The sequence below is a fragment of the Cricetulus griseus genome, chromosome 4, assembly GCF_003668045.3.
Source record: "Cricetulus griseus strain 17A/GY chromosome 4, alternate assembly CriGri-PICRH-1.0, whole genome shotgun sequence".
NCBI classification, from domain to species: domain Eukaryota; kingdom Metazoa; phylum Chordata; class Mammalia; order Rodentia; family Cricetidae; genus Cricetulus; species Cricetulus griseus.
This window is the reverse complement of record NC_048597.1, coordinates 183,017,951-183,034,911: the sequence shown is the minus strand read 5'-3', so window position 1 is coordinate 183,034,911 and position 16,961 is coordinate 183,017,951. Positions and strand designations below refer to the sequence as shown.

The following is a 16,961-nucleotide window of genomic DNA, read 5'->3' as shown; positions in this document are numbered from 1 at the left end:
CGTGCGTGCATGCATGTGTGCGTGCATGCATGTTAATTTCTCCCATACACCTACAGTGACCATGCTAGTTCTTTCTTCCCAGAAGGCATGTAAACCTGCCCATATAGAGGTACTTATTACACATACAAACACAAGGTGGTGGTGTTTGAAAGCAGAAAAACCGGTACATTGTCCCTCAGCCCTAGAAGCTTCTATAGAGCTCAGTCATTTCACTTCAACTGGCCCTCACTTCTTTGTATTATTCTTTCCAACTTAGTACAGCAATGTGAAAAACAGGCATGCAATTCATACACAATAAGCTACGTAACCTTATCAATGCTTCCTAGTTTAAAACCAACAAAATGTTAGCATATCTTCCAGAAACCCTACTTTTCTATTATAAGATGATTTTGGACTATTTCTGACTCTTTTTCTCTTTGAGGCAGGGTCTCAATGTAGCCAAGGATGATCTTGAACTTCTGGTCTCCCGTCTCTGCACCCAGTGTGCTGGGATTGGAAGTTTGTTCTGCCTTACTGGCTTTTAATTTTGCCGCCTTTGCCCCTCGCCTTCTTTTCTGTGGTTCCTGCAGCACCATTAGGCCTTTAACAACCACAGCACTGTTCCATAAAGTTCTGCTAATTGTTCTGTCTTTAACTCCCATGGTGTGTGTGTGTGTGTGTGTGTGTGTGTGTGTGTGTGTGTGTGCCCACGCTCGAGTGAAGGCCAGATACCTACCTTGGATGTTTTCCTCCAGCTCCCTCCACCTTATTTTATTTATTTTTATTTTTTAAATCATTTTTTATTTGAATTAGAAACAAGATTGTTTTACATGACAATCCCAGTTCCCTTCTCCCTCCCGTCCTCCCCTACCACCCCCCAACTAAAACCCTACCTATCACATATCCTTTTTTCTATTCTTCCCCTGACTCAACCTTTCTGCTCCCTCATGACCTCTGCATCCTTCCTCTTCTTCCCTTCTCATTCTTGTAGCTCCCTCCTCCCTCTTGTAGCTCTCAATTTGCTCAGAGGATTTTGACCCCTTCCCCTTCTCCAGGGGACCATGTATGTCTCTCTTAGGGTCCTCCTTGTTTATTAGCTTCTCTGGCAGTGTGGATTGTAGGCTGGTAATCCTTTATGTCGAAAATCCGCATATGAGTGAGTACATATCATGTTTGTCTTTTTGTGATTGGGTTACCTTGCTCAGAATGGTTTCTTCTAGTTCTATCCATTTTCCTGCAAATTTCAAGATTCCATTTTTTTTTTTCTGCTGAGTAGTACTCCATTGTGTAAATGTACCACATTTTCTCTATCCATTCTTCGGTTGAGGGGCATCTAGGCTGCTTCCAGTTTCTGGCTATTACAAATAATGCTGCTATGAACATGGTTGAACAGATGTCTTTGTTGTATGAATGTGCTTCTTTTGGGTATATGCCTAGGAGTGTAATTGCTGGATCTTGTGGTAGACTGATTCCCATTTTCTTGAGGAGTTGCCATACTGATTTCCAAAGTGGCTGTACATTTTGTCACTCCCGCCAGCAGTGGAGAAGTGTTCCCCCTTCTCCACATCCTCTCCAGCATAAACTGTCATTGGTGTTTTTGATTTTGGCCATTCTGACAGGAGTAACGTGGTATCTCAGAGTTGTTTTGATTTGCATTTCCCTGATGGCTAAGGATGTTGAACACTTTCTTATGTGTCCTTCAGCCATCTTAGAATCCTCAATTGAGAATTGTCTATTTAGTTCTGTACCCCACTTTTTAATTGGATTGTTTGGTGTTTTGGAGACTAGCTACTTGAGTTCTCTGTATATTTTGGAGATCAGCCCTCTGTCAGATGTGGGGTTGGTGAATACCTTTTCCCAGTCTGTGGGCTGCCGTTTTGTCTTGCTGACTGTGTCCTTTGCCTTACAGAAGCTTCTCAGTTTCAGGAGGACCCATTTATCAATTGTTGATCTCAGTGTCTGTGCCACTGGTGTAATGTTCAGGAACCAGTCTCCTGTACCAATTAATTCAAGGGTATTTCTCACTTTGTCTTCTAATAGGTTCAGTGTGGCTGGCTTTACGTTGAGGTCTTTGATCCATTTTGACTTAAGTTTTGTGCATGGCAACAAAAATGAGTCTATCCGCAGTCTTATTTTTTAAGACAGGGATTTTCAACGATCCTGGATGTCACTGATTTGGTGAGACTAGCTGGCCATTGAGCCCCCAACTTCTCCCATATCTGTTTCCTAGCACTAGCCTTTGTTATGTGGGTTCTGGGGACCAAACACAGATCTTCTTGCTTGTAAGGCAAACACTTCATCCACTGAGCCATCTCCCCAGCCCTAACTTCTATTAATTGGATGATTTCTATTAATGTACCTTTAGATGTCCTGGTTCTTTCCTTTACCATCTCCCTGCTTTTCCTAAGTCTACATAAGGTAATAATAATAATAAATTTTAAGTGTTGAACTTCTCTATTCTAAAATTCCCAGGTGAATAATTCATGGATCTTTATTTTTCTTTACTAATTCATTACCTGTGAGCATATTTTCTGTTATCTCTTAGTCACAGTTTTGATGAATATAGTCAAATCCTTACCTGAAAAGTCCAGTATCTGAGTCACATCAGGACTGTTGTCTGTCCATCCCTATTCCCCCAAGAACAGGTCACATCTTCCCGACTTTCCATATGCCGTGTGACTTTGAGTTCCAAGCCAGGCATTGTGAACCCTTTAACTTGAGGACTTTAGAGCAGTGGTTCTCAACCTTCCTAACACTGTGACCCTTTAATACAGTTCCTCATGTTGTAGTGACCTCCAACCATAAAATGATTTTTGTTGCTACTTCACAACTGTAATTTTGCCACTGTTACAAATTGTAATATAAATATCCTGTGTTGCCCATGGTCTTAAATAACCCCTGTGAAAGGGTTGTTTGACACCAGAGGTTGCAATCCACAGGCTGAGAACTACTACTTTAGATTCTGTCTCACTGTTCTAAAGAGCAGTGGGGATTTTTCTATTAAAAGCAAATGAATTTGTTTGGGCCTAGCTACTTCCTGCTGTGCCTGTAATGGGTAATGACTGTCACTTCTTTACCACTCAGATTCAGACACTTTTTTTTTTTTTTAATAGCTCACCTGTCATAAGCATGGCTCAAAAGTCTGCTAGAGACGTCTCCTGAATCCAGAACACAATTTGAGGTTTCCTCCTACTCTGATTCTCATCTTTCCACTTGTTTCATTGTCTTGGTGGTCTAAGGCTCCCTTACTTGACCAGAAGAGGGTGCCGGATATCCTGGTGCTATGGATGCTCATCTCCTTTTCCCAAATCTCTCTAGACAGTTCATTCCCTCTCTCCACTCTGCTATAGCCCCTGTGGGTTCACACAAACACTTTGTGAATATTTCTGTAGTGTTATCATATTGTTCTGTTCTGCTCCGTTATCTGTACCCCAGAAAGAACAAGTGCCACAGGCATGCACATTGTGCTGTATTCCTTTAACTGCTCACTGCCTTTCCTTAAACTGTCTGATATGCAGAAGATACACATTGTTGTTTTTTCTGATTTCTTGCAATTTTCATGAGTATTGAGTTTTCTGTGCTTCTGAGGGTATTTGGTATTATACACAGAATCCCTGTGAAATTAAACAAAACACTTTGGAGCCACTTGTTCATCCTTCTCTGCATACCAGTCCAGAAAAATTTGCTAACTCCATCTCTTATGCGCCCTGATGGTATATCCTTACTGTGGTATTCCATGAAACCTTCAGGATTAAAGTCTTTACACTGGAAAGGAACAGGCTATGGGGGCTGGAGTTGCCAGCAAGAAAGACCTCTTTGCTTTTCTCTTTCCTTATATAAACTGGAAAGTACAGAAGAGTATGCCCCAGTAAGTCAGCACCTTTCTTTCATTCTAAAGATTGGGTGACAGAGCAGGACCGTAGTTCTGTCATAGCTCCTCAGCTGCTAGGGCATCAAGCATTTATACATTTATTCAGTAAATTTTATTTTGTTATATATCGAGTTTAAAGACTCCAATCAAGAAAATAGATAGGGCCCTTATGGTTTTAAAATCGAGTTTATTATTATAAAAAAAATAAGTTAAAAAAAACTTGCTAAAAATCAGTTAAGGAGTTGGAGAGATACCTCCACAGTTAAGAGCACTTGCTACTCTTGCAAAGGACTCAGGTTTGGTTCCTAGCACCCATGTCAGACAGTTCACAACTGCCTGTAAATTCAGCTCCAGGGGATCTAATACCCTTAGAGGCCAGAAGAGGGTGCCTACTGGATCTCCTGGATCTCAAGTGAAATTGAGCCAGCCCCATCCTCACCTTCTTGCCCCTTTGTCCTTCATTTTCCCCATGAGGCACATTTCCTATTTCTGGTCATCTAATTATCAGCTTAAGCAATGTTTGGCTCCAGTTTAAAAAAAAAAACATGAAACGTATACAGAATGCTAATTTTAATCCCAAGGAGCTCATTCTAGTTTATATGTTTGAGATCCTAAATTTTTCCACACCTATGAAATACTAATTATCCAGTTATAGAGGCTTTTCCCACTAAATTAAATTAATAGACTTGCTCATTTTACAGCTTAGTAAGGGAGTGTTAAAAAGTTGAGTTGCACCATATTTATAATGCCAAAAAATGCGATAAATATCTAACTGCCCATTGTATGAGACTAATTAAGTAAATACTGTACATCACACAATGGGATACTGTGATTCAGTTTACATAGTTTGTTGACACAAAAAGAAAACTAGTAAATTTGGGGAGATATCTACAACAGATTGATGTGTGTGTGTGTGTGTGTGTGTGTGTGTGTGTGTGTTTATGTGTGTGTTCACAAACATGAAATAGAACTCATGTGGAGGTCAGAAGACAACTTGTGGGAGTTAGTTCTCTTCTGCCATGCAGGGGCCTAGGGTTTAAACTCAGGTCACCAACCTTGGCAACTATCACCTTTACCCACTGAGCCATCTCGCCATCCTTACAACAAATTGCTGATTGAAGAAAGCAGATTATGCTATAGACCAGCATGTGTTTTCATTTCTGCACAACTTGTGCATGTGTGTACACACAGAGGGCTTTGTATAATGATGGAATCTATGTGGCTCTTCAACACAAACTCTGAAAGACACCTCGTGATGGATGTCAGTGCTGCAGGCTTGATTTACTAAAACTGCCTTCCTCTCATTTCTAGAATAACGAACTACAAAGCAGGTTGGACTACTTGACAGAAACCCAGCCCAAGACTGAAGTGGAGACCAGAGAAGTTGGAGTGGGCTGCGATCTTCTACCCAGGTATTTGGGAATTTCCTGTTTTTCAGACAAAAATCCTCTTTGACTTAAGAAAACTATTTTACTGGGCTGTGATAAACAGCATCAAATTTTTTCCTATGAAAAATACAGCTCTACAGCTAAGCAGTGACTTCTGAGTAGGCAGAGGAATTGTGTGGGATGGAGGAGGGACTGAGGAAGCCATAACTATCAGTTACTGCATACCATTGCTCATCCATCTGTCCATCCATCCATCCATCCATCCATCCAGCCAGCCAGCCAGCCAGCCAGCAAACTATAGCAGACAGGTTGCAGATAGAAATGAGATTGGTTCCTGGCCCAGAGTAGTGTATGGAGGGAGGGATGGGATATAGGAAGACATTAATTACCATGTTAGAGGGATGTTCTGGATACCTTCAGAGGGCGAGTCCAAATGAGGAACAAAATTCATCCATCGTTTAGTACCATAGCTGACATATTCAGAAGTCTGGTTTGAATCTGGTCCATCATAACAGTCTTCTTAGACTGTGTGTTGGCTAGTTTTACTTCAACTTGACACAAGCTAGTGTCATCTGAGAAGAGGGAGCCTCAGTTGAGAAAATGCCTCCAAAAGATCTGGCCTAGGCAAACCAGTAAGTCATTTTCTTAATTAGTGATTGATGGGGGAGGGCCCAGTCCATTGTGGGTGGGGCCACCTCTGGGCTGGCAGTCCTAGGTTCTATAAGAAAGCAGGCTGAACAAGGCAGTAAGCAGCACTCCTCTGTGGCCTCTGCACCAGCTTCTACCTCCAGATCCCTGCCCTGTTTGAGTTCCTGTCCATACTCCTTTTAATGATGAACAGTACTGTGGAAGTATAATCCAAATAAACCCTTTCCTCCCTAAGTGGCTTTAGTCAATGTGTCTCATCACATAAACGATAACCCTAAGAGAGACTCTAAATCTACCTTTGACCATCCAGCCTCATTATCAGGCCAGAGGGCTGACCTGTTCACTGTTCAACTGTTCCCCACAGTGAGGTCTGTATCCTGCTTAGTCATAGTTGAGCTTATGATTTAGTGTCCTGTTTCTAGCTGACTCAAACTTGCCATGGCTGATGCTCAGTTGTGCTCATCCAAGAGGATGTGACTATGTATATAACATGGTTATTAATGCCTTGTGGCTTGTAATTTAGGTCATCAAAGTCATGAAGTGGCAAGTTCTAGTATCTTGGGAGTAAGAAAGGACTCACATGTAGGCTGTGCTAGACAAGAATGATCCAGAAAATATGTCAGATCCTGGGACCTTTAATAGTAACATCTGGTGGGAAAGAGTAACCAGCCGATTGCCCATCTGGGATGTGGAAGGCCCAGGTCTGGTCCTGTTGACCACTTGTAGCCTGGCATCTAGGAGTTCTTTCTTTGCTGAGGTCCTGTGTCTGTAAAGTCAACAGGCAGCTTTACCGAGTCTCCAGCATCACTAGTGTGGTACAGTGAGACCTCATTTCCCTACTTTTAAATCTGTGACCCATGGGTTCTTGTTAATTAAATCTAGCCATTTTCCACTGTCAAAGAACTTACTAGCGGCAATGTTGAACTTTGTTTGCCAATTTCCCGATTTCCAGGTAAACAAGACAGTTTTCCAATCCTAATGTAATTAACAGAAAATGCTTTTTTAAAAAGATAAGAGTACATAAAGTAGACTCGGCATCTCACCAACATGTGACACAATTTACTCGATGAAAATACAACCAAAAGAATGAATGATTGTGTTTGGGGACCGTTTTTGAAATATGAGTAATTTGGCCATTTCCCTCTTTCTCAGGCTTTTCAGAGACCAAGTGTCTCAGATCACGCTAATTCCCCACATCATAAATCTTGTTTGGCCAAGACGGGCACGAAACCATGTCTGAAACCAATAAATTGTTTGTTTTCTGATTCCCACATTTTGGCTTAAAACAAGGTTTTCAATTTGTACACCCAAGGATAGCTGGAGGCAAACTTTTATGGCTACGTTATGAAACCACAAAACAGTTTTCATAATGGAAGTGCTGACAGACCCTTAACTTATGGCCACAGTGAACCTGGAAGGCATGTCAGAATCGAAAGGCAGCTTTTCCATAAATGCAACATTTGGGTTTCCCTCAGGATCCATTGCTGCGGTTTAACTGCTTAGGTCAGTCAGTGGAGGAAATGAAAACTACATAACCACATTTCCGAAAGGGCAGAACAATATTTCACCCGTTTCCTCTCAAATATTTATGAAGTGCCTACTATGTGAAAAGCACCCCCAGGTCACGGGGTGAGGAGACAAGAGCTTCTGAGCTATCCTGAGGCAGGGTTTCCTTGGCTTCTTAGAAAGGCTTTGCCCTGTTGCTGGGGCTTCTGAGGAGACCTTAGGGATGGTGGGGGAGGAGGTACCAGCTGGGGAACACTTTCCCTCCCACAACCTCCTTAGCACCAACTAACCTAACCTAGCACTTAGTTCTGAGTGTTGGATTCTAAGTCAGACTGTCTTAAATAGAGGCCTGTGGGAGAAAACAGATCAGGACCCCATAGTCTAGTTGAATCCTACATTTCAAAGGAAACAAATTGGAAGTCCAAAGGGAAAGAAAAATCAACTCACTGAGAGCTGCATAACCAGGGGGAAGACCAGGCTTCTAGGGCCAGGTACAGCCATTTGTAACCACAAATGACTCAGTAATTTGAGGGTTGCTGGGCTGAGGAGATGGCTCACTGGGTAAAGTGCTTGCCACCAAACCTGAGGACCTGAGTTTGACCCCTTGCCACCAAACCTGAGGACATGAGCTTGATCTCTGGGACCCACATGGCAGAAGGAGCCTCTGACCTCCATGGCACCTTGGAAGCCGCATGCCCACACACATACAGACACACACAAGGAAGGAAAGGGAAAAAGTAGAAGGTTGCTAAGCTGTGTTAGGTGTATTCTGACAAAAGTCCTTTTCTTACTCGGACTTCAAACTTACATCTAAAAAGTAAAATACGTCCTGAATATTTAGACTTAAAAGTTTTACTTATTTATATATTGGTTTCTTTGAGATAGGTGATATTGTATCCCATGGTCTAGAGCTCGCTATGTAGCCGAGGAAGACCTTCAACTCCTCATCTTCCTGTCTCTACCTCCGGAGTGTTGGGACTGTAGGTGTGTGCTACCACACCCAGCTCAGAATGGTTTTTTGTTTGCTTTTGTTGTTTTAATATACCCTTCTTGTCTTAGTTAGGTTTCTATTGCTATGAAGAGACACCATGACTACAGCAACTTTTATAAAGGAAAAACTTTTTTTTAAGGAAAAACATTTAATTGGGCAGCTTACAGTTCAAAGGTTTAGTCCATTATCATCATAGTGAGACATGGTGGCATGCAGGCAGACATAGTGCTAGAGAAGAAACTGAGAATTCTACATCTTTATATGCAGGCTACAGGAAATAAACTGAGACACTGAGTATATCTTGAGTATAGGAGACCCCAATGTCCACCTCCACAGTGACCCACTTCTTCCAACAAGGCCACAGCCATGCCAACAAAGCTACATCTAATAGTGCCACTCCACGAGCTTATGGGGCCAATTACATTCAAACCATTACACTCTTCCTCCACAATAGTTTTCATCAGAAGTATTGAATTTAGTATTGCACAGAAGTGTTCATTCATTCTCCTGCCACAGAGAGCTCAGCAGTGTAGCCAGGTTGAACAGTTAAGGCACCAGGCTGCCGTGCCCTGCCAGCTGCTATCTGACCAAAGCCTTGGGCTGGTTGGTGAAATCTTTCTGAAACCTGGACATCCTCACCCTCAAAATGGGGAAGAGGATGGTGGTTTTGAATTCCAGTATGTTGCTGTGAGGATTGGGTAAAAATATGTATAAAGCAGATAACTTTTTAAAAAAATAACCATTTAAGGGCTAGAGAGATAGCTTTTGTAGAGGATTGGAGTTTGGTTCCTAGCAACCATATTGGGGACTCACAACCACCTGTAACTCCAGCTCCAAGGGCTCCAAAGGCTCCAGTGCCTTTGTCTGGCCTCTGCAAGTACTATACTCATGTGTACACACACACACACACACACACACACACACACACACACACACACACACAATATGTTTTAAATAGCCACTGTTACTATTAACTAAACCAAAATTCTGTTCTTTAGATATATCCTATGTAAGTAAATTTGGGTTTGCTAAGGTGATTCTGTTAATTTTACAGTGACAATTGGTAGTTACCATTGGTCTATAGCCTAGTCAAATATACAGTGTTTGAGTGTGCATGGGCCTCCTTAGTTAAACCCTCAGTGGCTCCAGATCCTCTAGACACTGTGTCAAAGAGTGGAGGGCCTGGGGAGTAATAAGCTATGTCAGCTGAGGCACAGAGTGATCCTTGTGTGTTCCAGGCACTGCAGGTGCTCCCTGTGGGGAGCAGGAGCCTCACTCTCTAATCACACCTGCAGGTGTTGGGTGCTTGCTGCTGCTCCTAGAGTATTACTCACAACTAGGGCTCCTCTGGGATTTGTCATGCTGAAAAACACAGTTGCAATGACCTCTCCTTTAGTCATAATGTCACTAACCCCCTCTTCTAAAGCCCCCCTCCACACTGCCCCTTTTCCTGCCAGCATTGTGAATGCCTGTGAATGGGGCTCCAGCTGTCCTCTAGTCTAGGGTTTTAGTCACCTGATTGCTCCTGCAGTGAAATACCTGAGGCAAATTAGAAAGAGAAATGTATGTTGTGCTGACTCACATTATTCCAAAGCCCTTTGGTGAGAGCAGTGCCATCCTCCTAAGGGTCCTGTCACCTTCTAGCAGTGCCTCTATAGGGCCCAAGCTTTTGATTCTTGGACCTTTTTGGAAAGCAAGCATTCAGAAGGTAGAGTCTAGTATTTAGCTGATGCTCAATAAACATTTTGGGGTGAATGAGTCTATACCAAGTGGGGATTTAGGCAGCTGACTGTTACAGTGTGGTTTGTTCATTTAGTAGAGGGCTTAAAAGAAGAGGCACTGGCTTGTGCTTTGCTATTCACATTTGTCATCAAGCATACAAGCAGAAGGTTGTGTCCTTTTCTTAGTCATGTCTGCCTGAGACAAGCTTAGAACAGTCCCGAGGAATAGGCATCCAATCCATCCCTGTGCTGTACTACCTCCCTAGAGCAATGCTTGCCTCTTACTGTCTTGGTTTCAGTCATGTCTGTAAGACTGCATCAGTCCATCGTGTTGCCTCCCTTCCCTGTGGCTGGGCCTTTCTGGAACGCAAGCCCTCATTCCTTACAACCTCTGGAGTTCTCCAGCTGGTGCCTGCTTGGCCCTCTACAGACCATTTCCAGGCTGAGCATGTCAGCCTTTTCTCCAAAGTCGGTTCTTAGAAGTGGTTAAGCTGCCTGCTTGTGGGTTAGACCTGGATCTGTGTCTTGGATTTGCCACTTGCCTTTTGTGTGGCTTTGAGAAAATTCTGAATTCTTTGAGTTTTTGTTTCCTCACCTTGAAAAGGAAAATTTGACTGGGGAGGCTGAGACAGGAGGATTGTAGTGAGGCTACATAGTAAAACCTGTTTTTAAAACCAAAACCAAAATCAAAGAAAGGAAGGAGGGGGAGATTTGGCCATCGGTCCTGTTTCAAGAATTTTCTCTGGTGGGGGTGGGGCACTAGGTAACACCTGGCCCCCAATCCCCCTCTTCATAAGGTCTCATTGACAATCCAAAGTTCTGTTTCACCAAAGTTTCCCCGTGGGGAACCAGTGAATTCATTGGGCTTACTTACAGAGATGGGAAGGGGTTACTGATAGGAACATGGGTGACCCCAAGCAGCAACACCAGAAAGTCATCGCCCAGCATGTGTGCCACACAGATGGAGCCACTTCCTCCTAGTTCTACCAAGCCTGTATACTCTAGCCCCACCCCAAGACCCCAAGGACACTGTCAATTAGGGAAAAACTGAATGCAGCTGGTTAGGGAAAATGCTTGGATACTCAGGTGAAGGGTCTGTGATTCCCCCCCCCCCACACACACACACTCCTGTAAGGAAGGCCAATAGTCAACCAGCCCAGTTGTTTGATAATCATGTGCCAACAGGCTCAGCTGAACTCGTGAAGATGGTGGCTGTTTGGCTGGGAGAATTTCCCTGTACAGCACCCCAAAAGCTTGCTTCCAAGTGAACAGCTAACAAACACAGGGCACCCAGCCCAAGCACTTGCAGGTTCATACTCTGTGGATGTTTCCATCATTTTCCTGTGATCTATTGTACAGCCATATCACAGCCATGACTGCTGTGGCCGTGAGCTCGCTTACCTATCTGTGCTGTCACTTTCCTTCCTGATGTCATCTCTCCAGCCTGCCTGACAGCCATCTCCCCTCCTTGTCTCTAGTTTCCTGACCTGCTGCTCCTCCTCTGTCTCATCTTTGAGTTGCATTTATTTCTAATGAGCAAGGATCTCATCATGGGATGAAAACATGAGAAGTGACTCGCTGTGAGTTCAAGAGTTTTAAACACTCATTGTTTTGTTTCTTAAAGAATAAATTCAGTTTGAAGAGTGTAATACATATTAATTAGTCATTGAGAATTATTCAAGGTCATCTGGCTTCTGAGTGCAGAGAAAACTAAAAATGAGAAATGACTTTTCTTCCTTCTGCTCCTTAATGAATTGACACATGGTTTCCAGTAAACTTAGTTATGTTTTTTTAGTTAGGTTTACTTTTATTTTTTGGATATATTTATTTTATGTATATGAGTGTTTTGCCTGCATGTATATATGTGCACCAAATGCATGCCTGGTACCGTGGAGGTCAGAAGAGAGCATCGCATCCCCTGGAACTGGAGTTATTAGTTGTAAGTCATCATGTAGGTGCTGGGAACTGAGCCTGGGCCTTCTGCAAGCGCTTTTAACTACTGAGCCATCTCTCAAAGCCCTTCAATTATATCTTACTGGGTGCACTTTGGGGGCAGATATTCCCATGGCCATTAGTGCCCTGCACATAGTAAGTGCTTTAAAGGCTTATGTTTTCACATTTCTGTTCAAAACATAAAGTAGCCAAAGCTTTGTTTTTTGGTTATGTCAATGTTCCCTGCCTCCAGGGAACCTGTTTCTCTGTGGACTCATAAAAGGTGAGCAGGATCCCAACTGTGTTCCAGAACACAAGCAAATTTCAGTTCTGGGATTGAAGTGACTTATGCTCTTGAAGTCCTATTGTTTCCTAGTGATCGGCTTAATAAAATGCCCCCACCCTTTACATTTTTGAAAGGTTGGGATATGAGTGCCTGTTTTTGAAACCCAGAAGGTTCACCTTTATAAATATTTCTGCATTTTATGAGCTTTTAGGATATTGTCACAGGAGACCATTTCTGTTGCATGGAATTTTCATAGGAGTTGGCACGCAAAGCCATCTGGTTTCTGCCCCTGCTGCGCCTCTAATCTGCCTAGCCAGGTCACCAGGGACTTCTTGAAGTGCCACACCCCAGAGATTCCCGTCTTGGGCAGTGACACTGTGACTGCCCCCTCCTCAAACTCCCTCTGGCTTCCATCCTCATGTCTGTATGGCCTGAAAGCTCCGTGCTCAGCCTTTGTGACCTGCTGAGGCCACAGAGATGAGTGAGACTTGGTTTTCTCTCTCAGAGAAATCAGACCTAGAAATGGACACAGATGCAAATTAGTGTGCAAGGGGAATGGGATGCATGGAAAAGACATATTGGATTTCTTGTGTGGCACTGTACTTGGGGAGATGTGAATAAATATCTACCAGATAGGGGACTGATGACAGATCAAAGTCCAACTTACGTGAACGATGAGTCTTAATGGGGTTACTTACAGGAGCAGAAATGATTTGATGACAGCTATATCACCAGAAGCCCATCTCAGAAGCGTGGGTGACAGCTCATGAAAGCTGGAGCACACTGTACAGCCTGGAGTGTGCTCCAACAGGTTGGAGAGTGTCCTTTCCAGGTAGCTCAGTTGGTCCAAGTCTTTTTCAGGTTTTCTCCTCTACCACTAACTCTTTTTTCTTCTTTTTTTTTGTTTTTATTTTATTTTCATTATTTTTGAAACATAGCTCTGGCTGACCTGGAACTTGCTAGGCTGGCCTTGAACTCGAAGAGATCTGCTGAGGTTAAAGGCATGCACCACTACTCTTGTCTTTGGTCTCTGCTTCTCACAGGAAGCTCAACTGACCTGTGAATGTCTCTCAGCAGCCTTTACTCTTTACTTACATATGCTGGGGGAGGGGGGAAGGCTTGGATCTGGTCAGTTTCTGGGACTTCCTGAATGAAGCCTTTGAGTTGTTTACTTCCTAAGATTTAAGGAGCTACCTTGCAGGATGGAATGTTTCACCTCTCGTTAGAACGTCCTTTTGTTTCATCTGCATCCTAACATCCTGTGTCTTAATAAGCTTCCCTCCAAGATGGAAGGCCTTAATTTTGAAGTAAATTATTGCACCAGGCTGTCTCCTAGGGGAGGCATGCAATGAGTAAGATCTGACACCCCTGGCCCTCACACTTCTGATACAGCCCATACTACTTTGTGAATAACTAACTGGGCATGGGAAGTTAGTGGCAAGAACTGTTATGCTTCCTGCATGTATGGTCATCATGTTATTGGGGGTAAAGAATGTTGCCGTGGTGCCTTCAAGCCCCAGTGGCTCACCTCCTTATCCCCATGTCACAGTTCAAGGCAGGTTGGAATGAGTCTCCCTCTGCAGTCACTCAGGGTTCTAGGATTCTTCCACTAATGACTTCCTTGGAACCACCCTCCTTGAAGGGGACTCCAAACAGTGGGAGCTCCCTCCCAGACCCTAGAGTAGGCACAAACCACACATAAACACCTGCTTTCACAGAGAGGTACTTTCTTAAGCAGGGATGAAAAGTTAAAGTGGATGCTTTCTGACTCAGGCAGAAAAACAGCAGCAAATACCTTGCAGGTGTAATTTTTAAGAGGAGTAAGGGAAGTCTGTGTTAGAATGGGCTAGGATGTCCTGGCAGAGGAGATACCCCAAGGGAGAAGGGAAAGTGGACAAGGGAAAGGGGTTCTTGTGGAACAAAGGACTGCCTCTGGATAGAAAGGAGACAGATGGGGCACACAGGCAAATGGCAGTTTATAAAGGTAAAAAGGGAAACCTCGAGTTAGGGTGTTTAATTTTAATTGGGCATGTTAATTAGGTGAGCCAAAGGAGGTAGTCAGCCTCAGGAGGAGGAAGTAGCCAAGTAAAGGAATAGATCTTGGTGGCAGCTTTAGGAATGTAATCCAATGGTTTTTAGTAAGGCAGGAGGAATGGGGAGAAGAGCAAGGCTTACCAGAGGCACATGCTTAAGTGGGCTAGTGTCCCTTCAGTCCCCACCCAAATTTACATAAAAGAGAAGGTGCACACGAAAGAGCCTGCATATGGATGTGCCATTTAACCCTCGAGTGGTACGAATCATTTTAGCCCATTCAGTAACGTGTTCCACCTAATTGCAAAGGAGGCTGGAAAATGTAGTTACATATTTGGTCAAAATGAACTAGAAACTAAGGGGCAAGCAAATTTACTTCTTGTACTGAAGGCCAGGAAGTTCAAGACCAATCCACCAAATGCCTCAGCATCTGGTTAGAATACACTTTCTGGTTCACAGTGCCTCTCCTGTGTCCTCACTTGAAGCTCTCTTGAGACCTTTTGTAAGGGGGACTATCCTACTCAAGAGGGCTCCATCCTTATGGCCTTTTCATCCACTAATGCCGTCCTTCTGGGGTTAAGATCTCAGCTCTGAAGTTGCAGGATCACAATACTCAGTCCATGGCAAATCTGTTTGGTAGCGTTTGTGTGAAATACTCAACTGCATTATTTATTAATCACCATGTTTTTATTTTCAGTGCTGAGTTCTTACTCCATGAAGCATATGGAGGCTTTTATCTCATTTTCCTCTTCTTCCTTTTCTCATTTCTCAGCCCAACAGGCAGGACCCGTGAAATCATGATGCCTTCCAGGAGTTACACCCCGTACACGCGAGTCCTGGAGTTGACCTCAAAGAAAACGCTGACTTAGGCACTCAGAGGCACGTGCTTCTTGCAGATGCTGAAAGGTCCTGGAACCCAGTGACTTAAGAGTCTTGAGAGGGTGATGATTGCTTCCTCGTAGACATGGTGTAAAGCCATGGGAATCTCAGGCAAGTGGAGGCTAAGAGAACAAGCAAGGACTTGGACACGAGGTAGTATTTCAGACACCCATCCAACCCTACCATATAGAGTCATCATTTGTTTTCCACGTGGATGTTGAAGTTCAGGTTTCACAGTCTATTTTATGAAATTTTGGTTTGGAGGGAAAGGGGCATTCATTAGAAATTTCATGTTTGTTACAGCATAAAGGTTTTGTTTACCCACAAAGTATTCACAGCAGTATTTCTCCGGCATGGAGAAGCCTGTGCACATGCAGCATGGGCACCTGGAACAACTTGAACCTGGAGGGAAAGATTCCTAGCATGCAGTGCTCTCTCCTCTGGTCAGGAGGGTGTGTGCCTGGTTGTGGAAGCTATGTTTAGAGACTTGTGTGTGCCAGAGTAGTTGCATTCTGATTCACTGATTCCTTGTTTTCATGTGTGCCTTATGCCTTGATTGGACCACTTGAGATCACTATATTTATTCAAGCTGTGATTCTTCTCTTTCTCACTATAACTTAAAAAAAAGAATTTTGTATGTTGTGATATTTAGCCATTTCATGTTTAAGTAACAATTTATATTTTTGTTAAACGGATGAGGAGTCTAGTCACGCACGCTCTACTTTGATATTAAAACCCACATCACATATATTTAATAAATGCCTTCTATTTTGTTCTAATGTTGTCTCTATTGTGTTTCATCCATGACCATGTAGAAGGAATAGACGCTAGGCTCTGGGATGGTGTCAAGGTCAGATAATAATGGTCTTTTATCAGCTGGTCCACAGGAGAATGGTGAGGTATAAGATTGTATTTCTCCTCGGGGCTGGAGAGATGGCTCAGAGGTTAAGAGCTCTGACTGCTCTTCTAGAGGTCCTGAGTTCAATTCCCAGCAACCACATGGTAACTCACAACCATCTATAATGAGATTTGGTGCCCTCTTCTGGTGTGCAGATATATATGGAAGCAGAATGTTGTATACATAATAAATAAATTTAAAAAAAGATTGTATTCCTTCTCAATTTTTGTTAACACACCTTCTGAAAAGAGTAAGATATATTCAGGATCACAAAGAATTAGATCTTCCTTTTAAAAATAACCCTCCAAGCCTGGAGAGATGGCTCATCTTTTAAGAGCAACTGCTGGCTGGTCTTGCAGAGGACCTGGGTTCTGTTCCCAGCATCTACATGGCAGCTCACTACTGCCCGCAGCTCCAGTTTCAGGGGATCACACACACACACACACCATATACATATAAAAGTAGAAAATAAAGGAATAAAATTTTGAAATTCCCCCTCCCTTTATAGCCTTACTTCATCCAATTTTGAGAAAGCAAGTGAACGAAATAGTTCCATTGAATAAATCATCCCAAGTCAGGATAAAGGAAATTGTGTGTGTGTTTGAGTGTACATGTATGTGTGCAAACGTGTACATTTGCATGTGTGTCACGTGTGTGCATGTATATGCATGTGTGCAAATGCATGTATATGTATGTACACATATGTGTATTGAGCACACATACAAACCAGAGAACAATGTCAAGTATCCTTCCTTAGGTACTATCTGCCTTATTGTTTTGTGAGACAGAATCTCTCATTGTCCTGGACCATGCCTAGTAAGCCAGACTTGC

At 43.1% G+C, this 16,961-nt stretch overlaps 1 protein-coding gene across 1 annotated transcript in view; it reads left to right on the top strand.

Moving 5' to 3' along the window:
• Positions 1-16,011, top strand: part of Myzap (myocardial zonula adherens protein) — an 87,959-nt gene extending 71,948 nt beyond the window's left edge. The window contains exons 12-13 of the mRNA XM_027411212.1: positions 5,162-5,262; positions 15,126-16,011. Coding sequence (XP_027267013.1) covers positions 5,162-5,262; positions 15,126-15,222 — 198 coding nt within the window. The 3' untranslated portion in view covers positions 15,223-16,011. The remainder of the gene's footprint in view (positions 1-5,161; positions 5,263-15,125) is intronic.
• Positions 16,012-16,961: the final 950 nt, after the last annotated feature.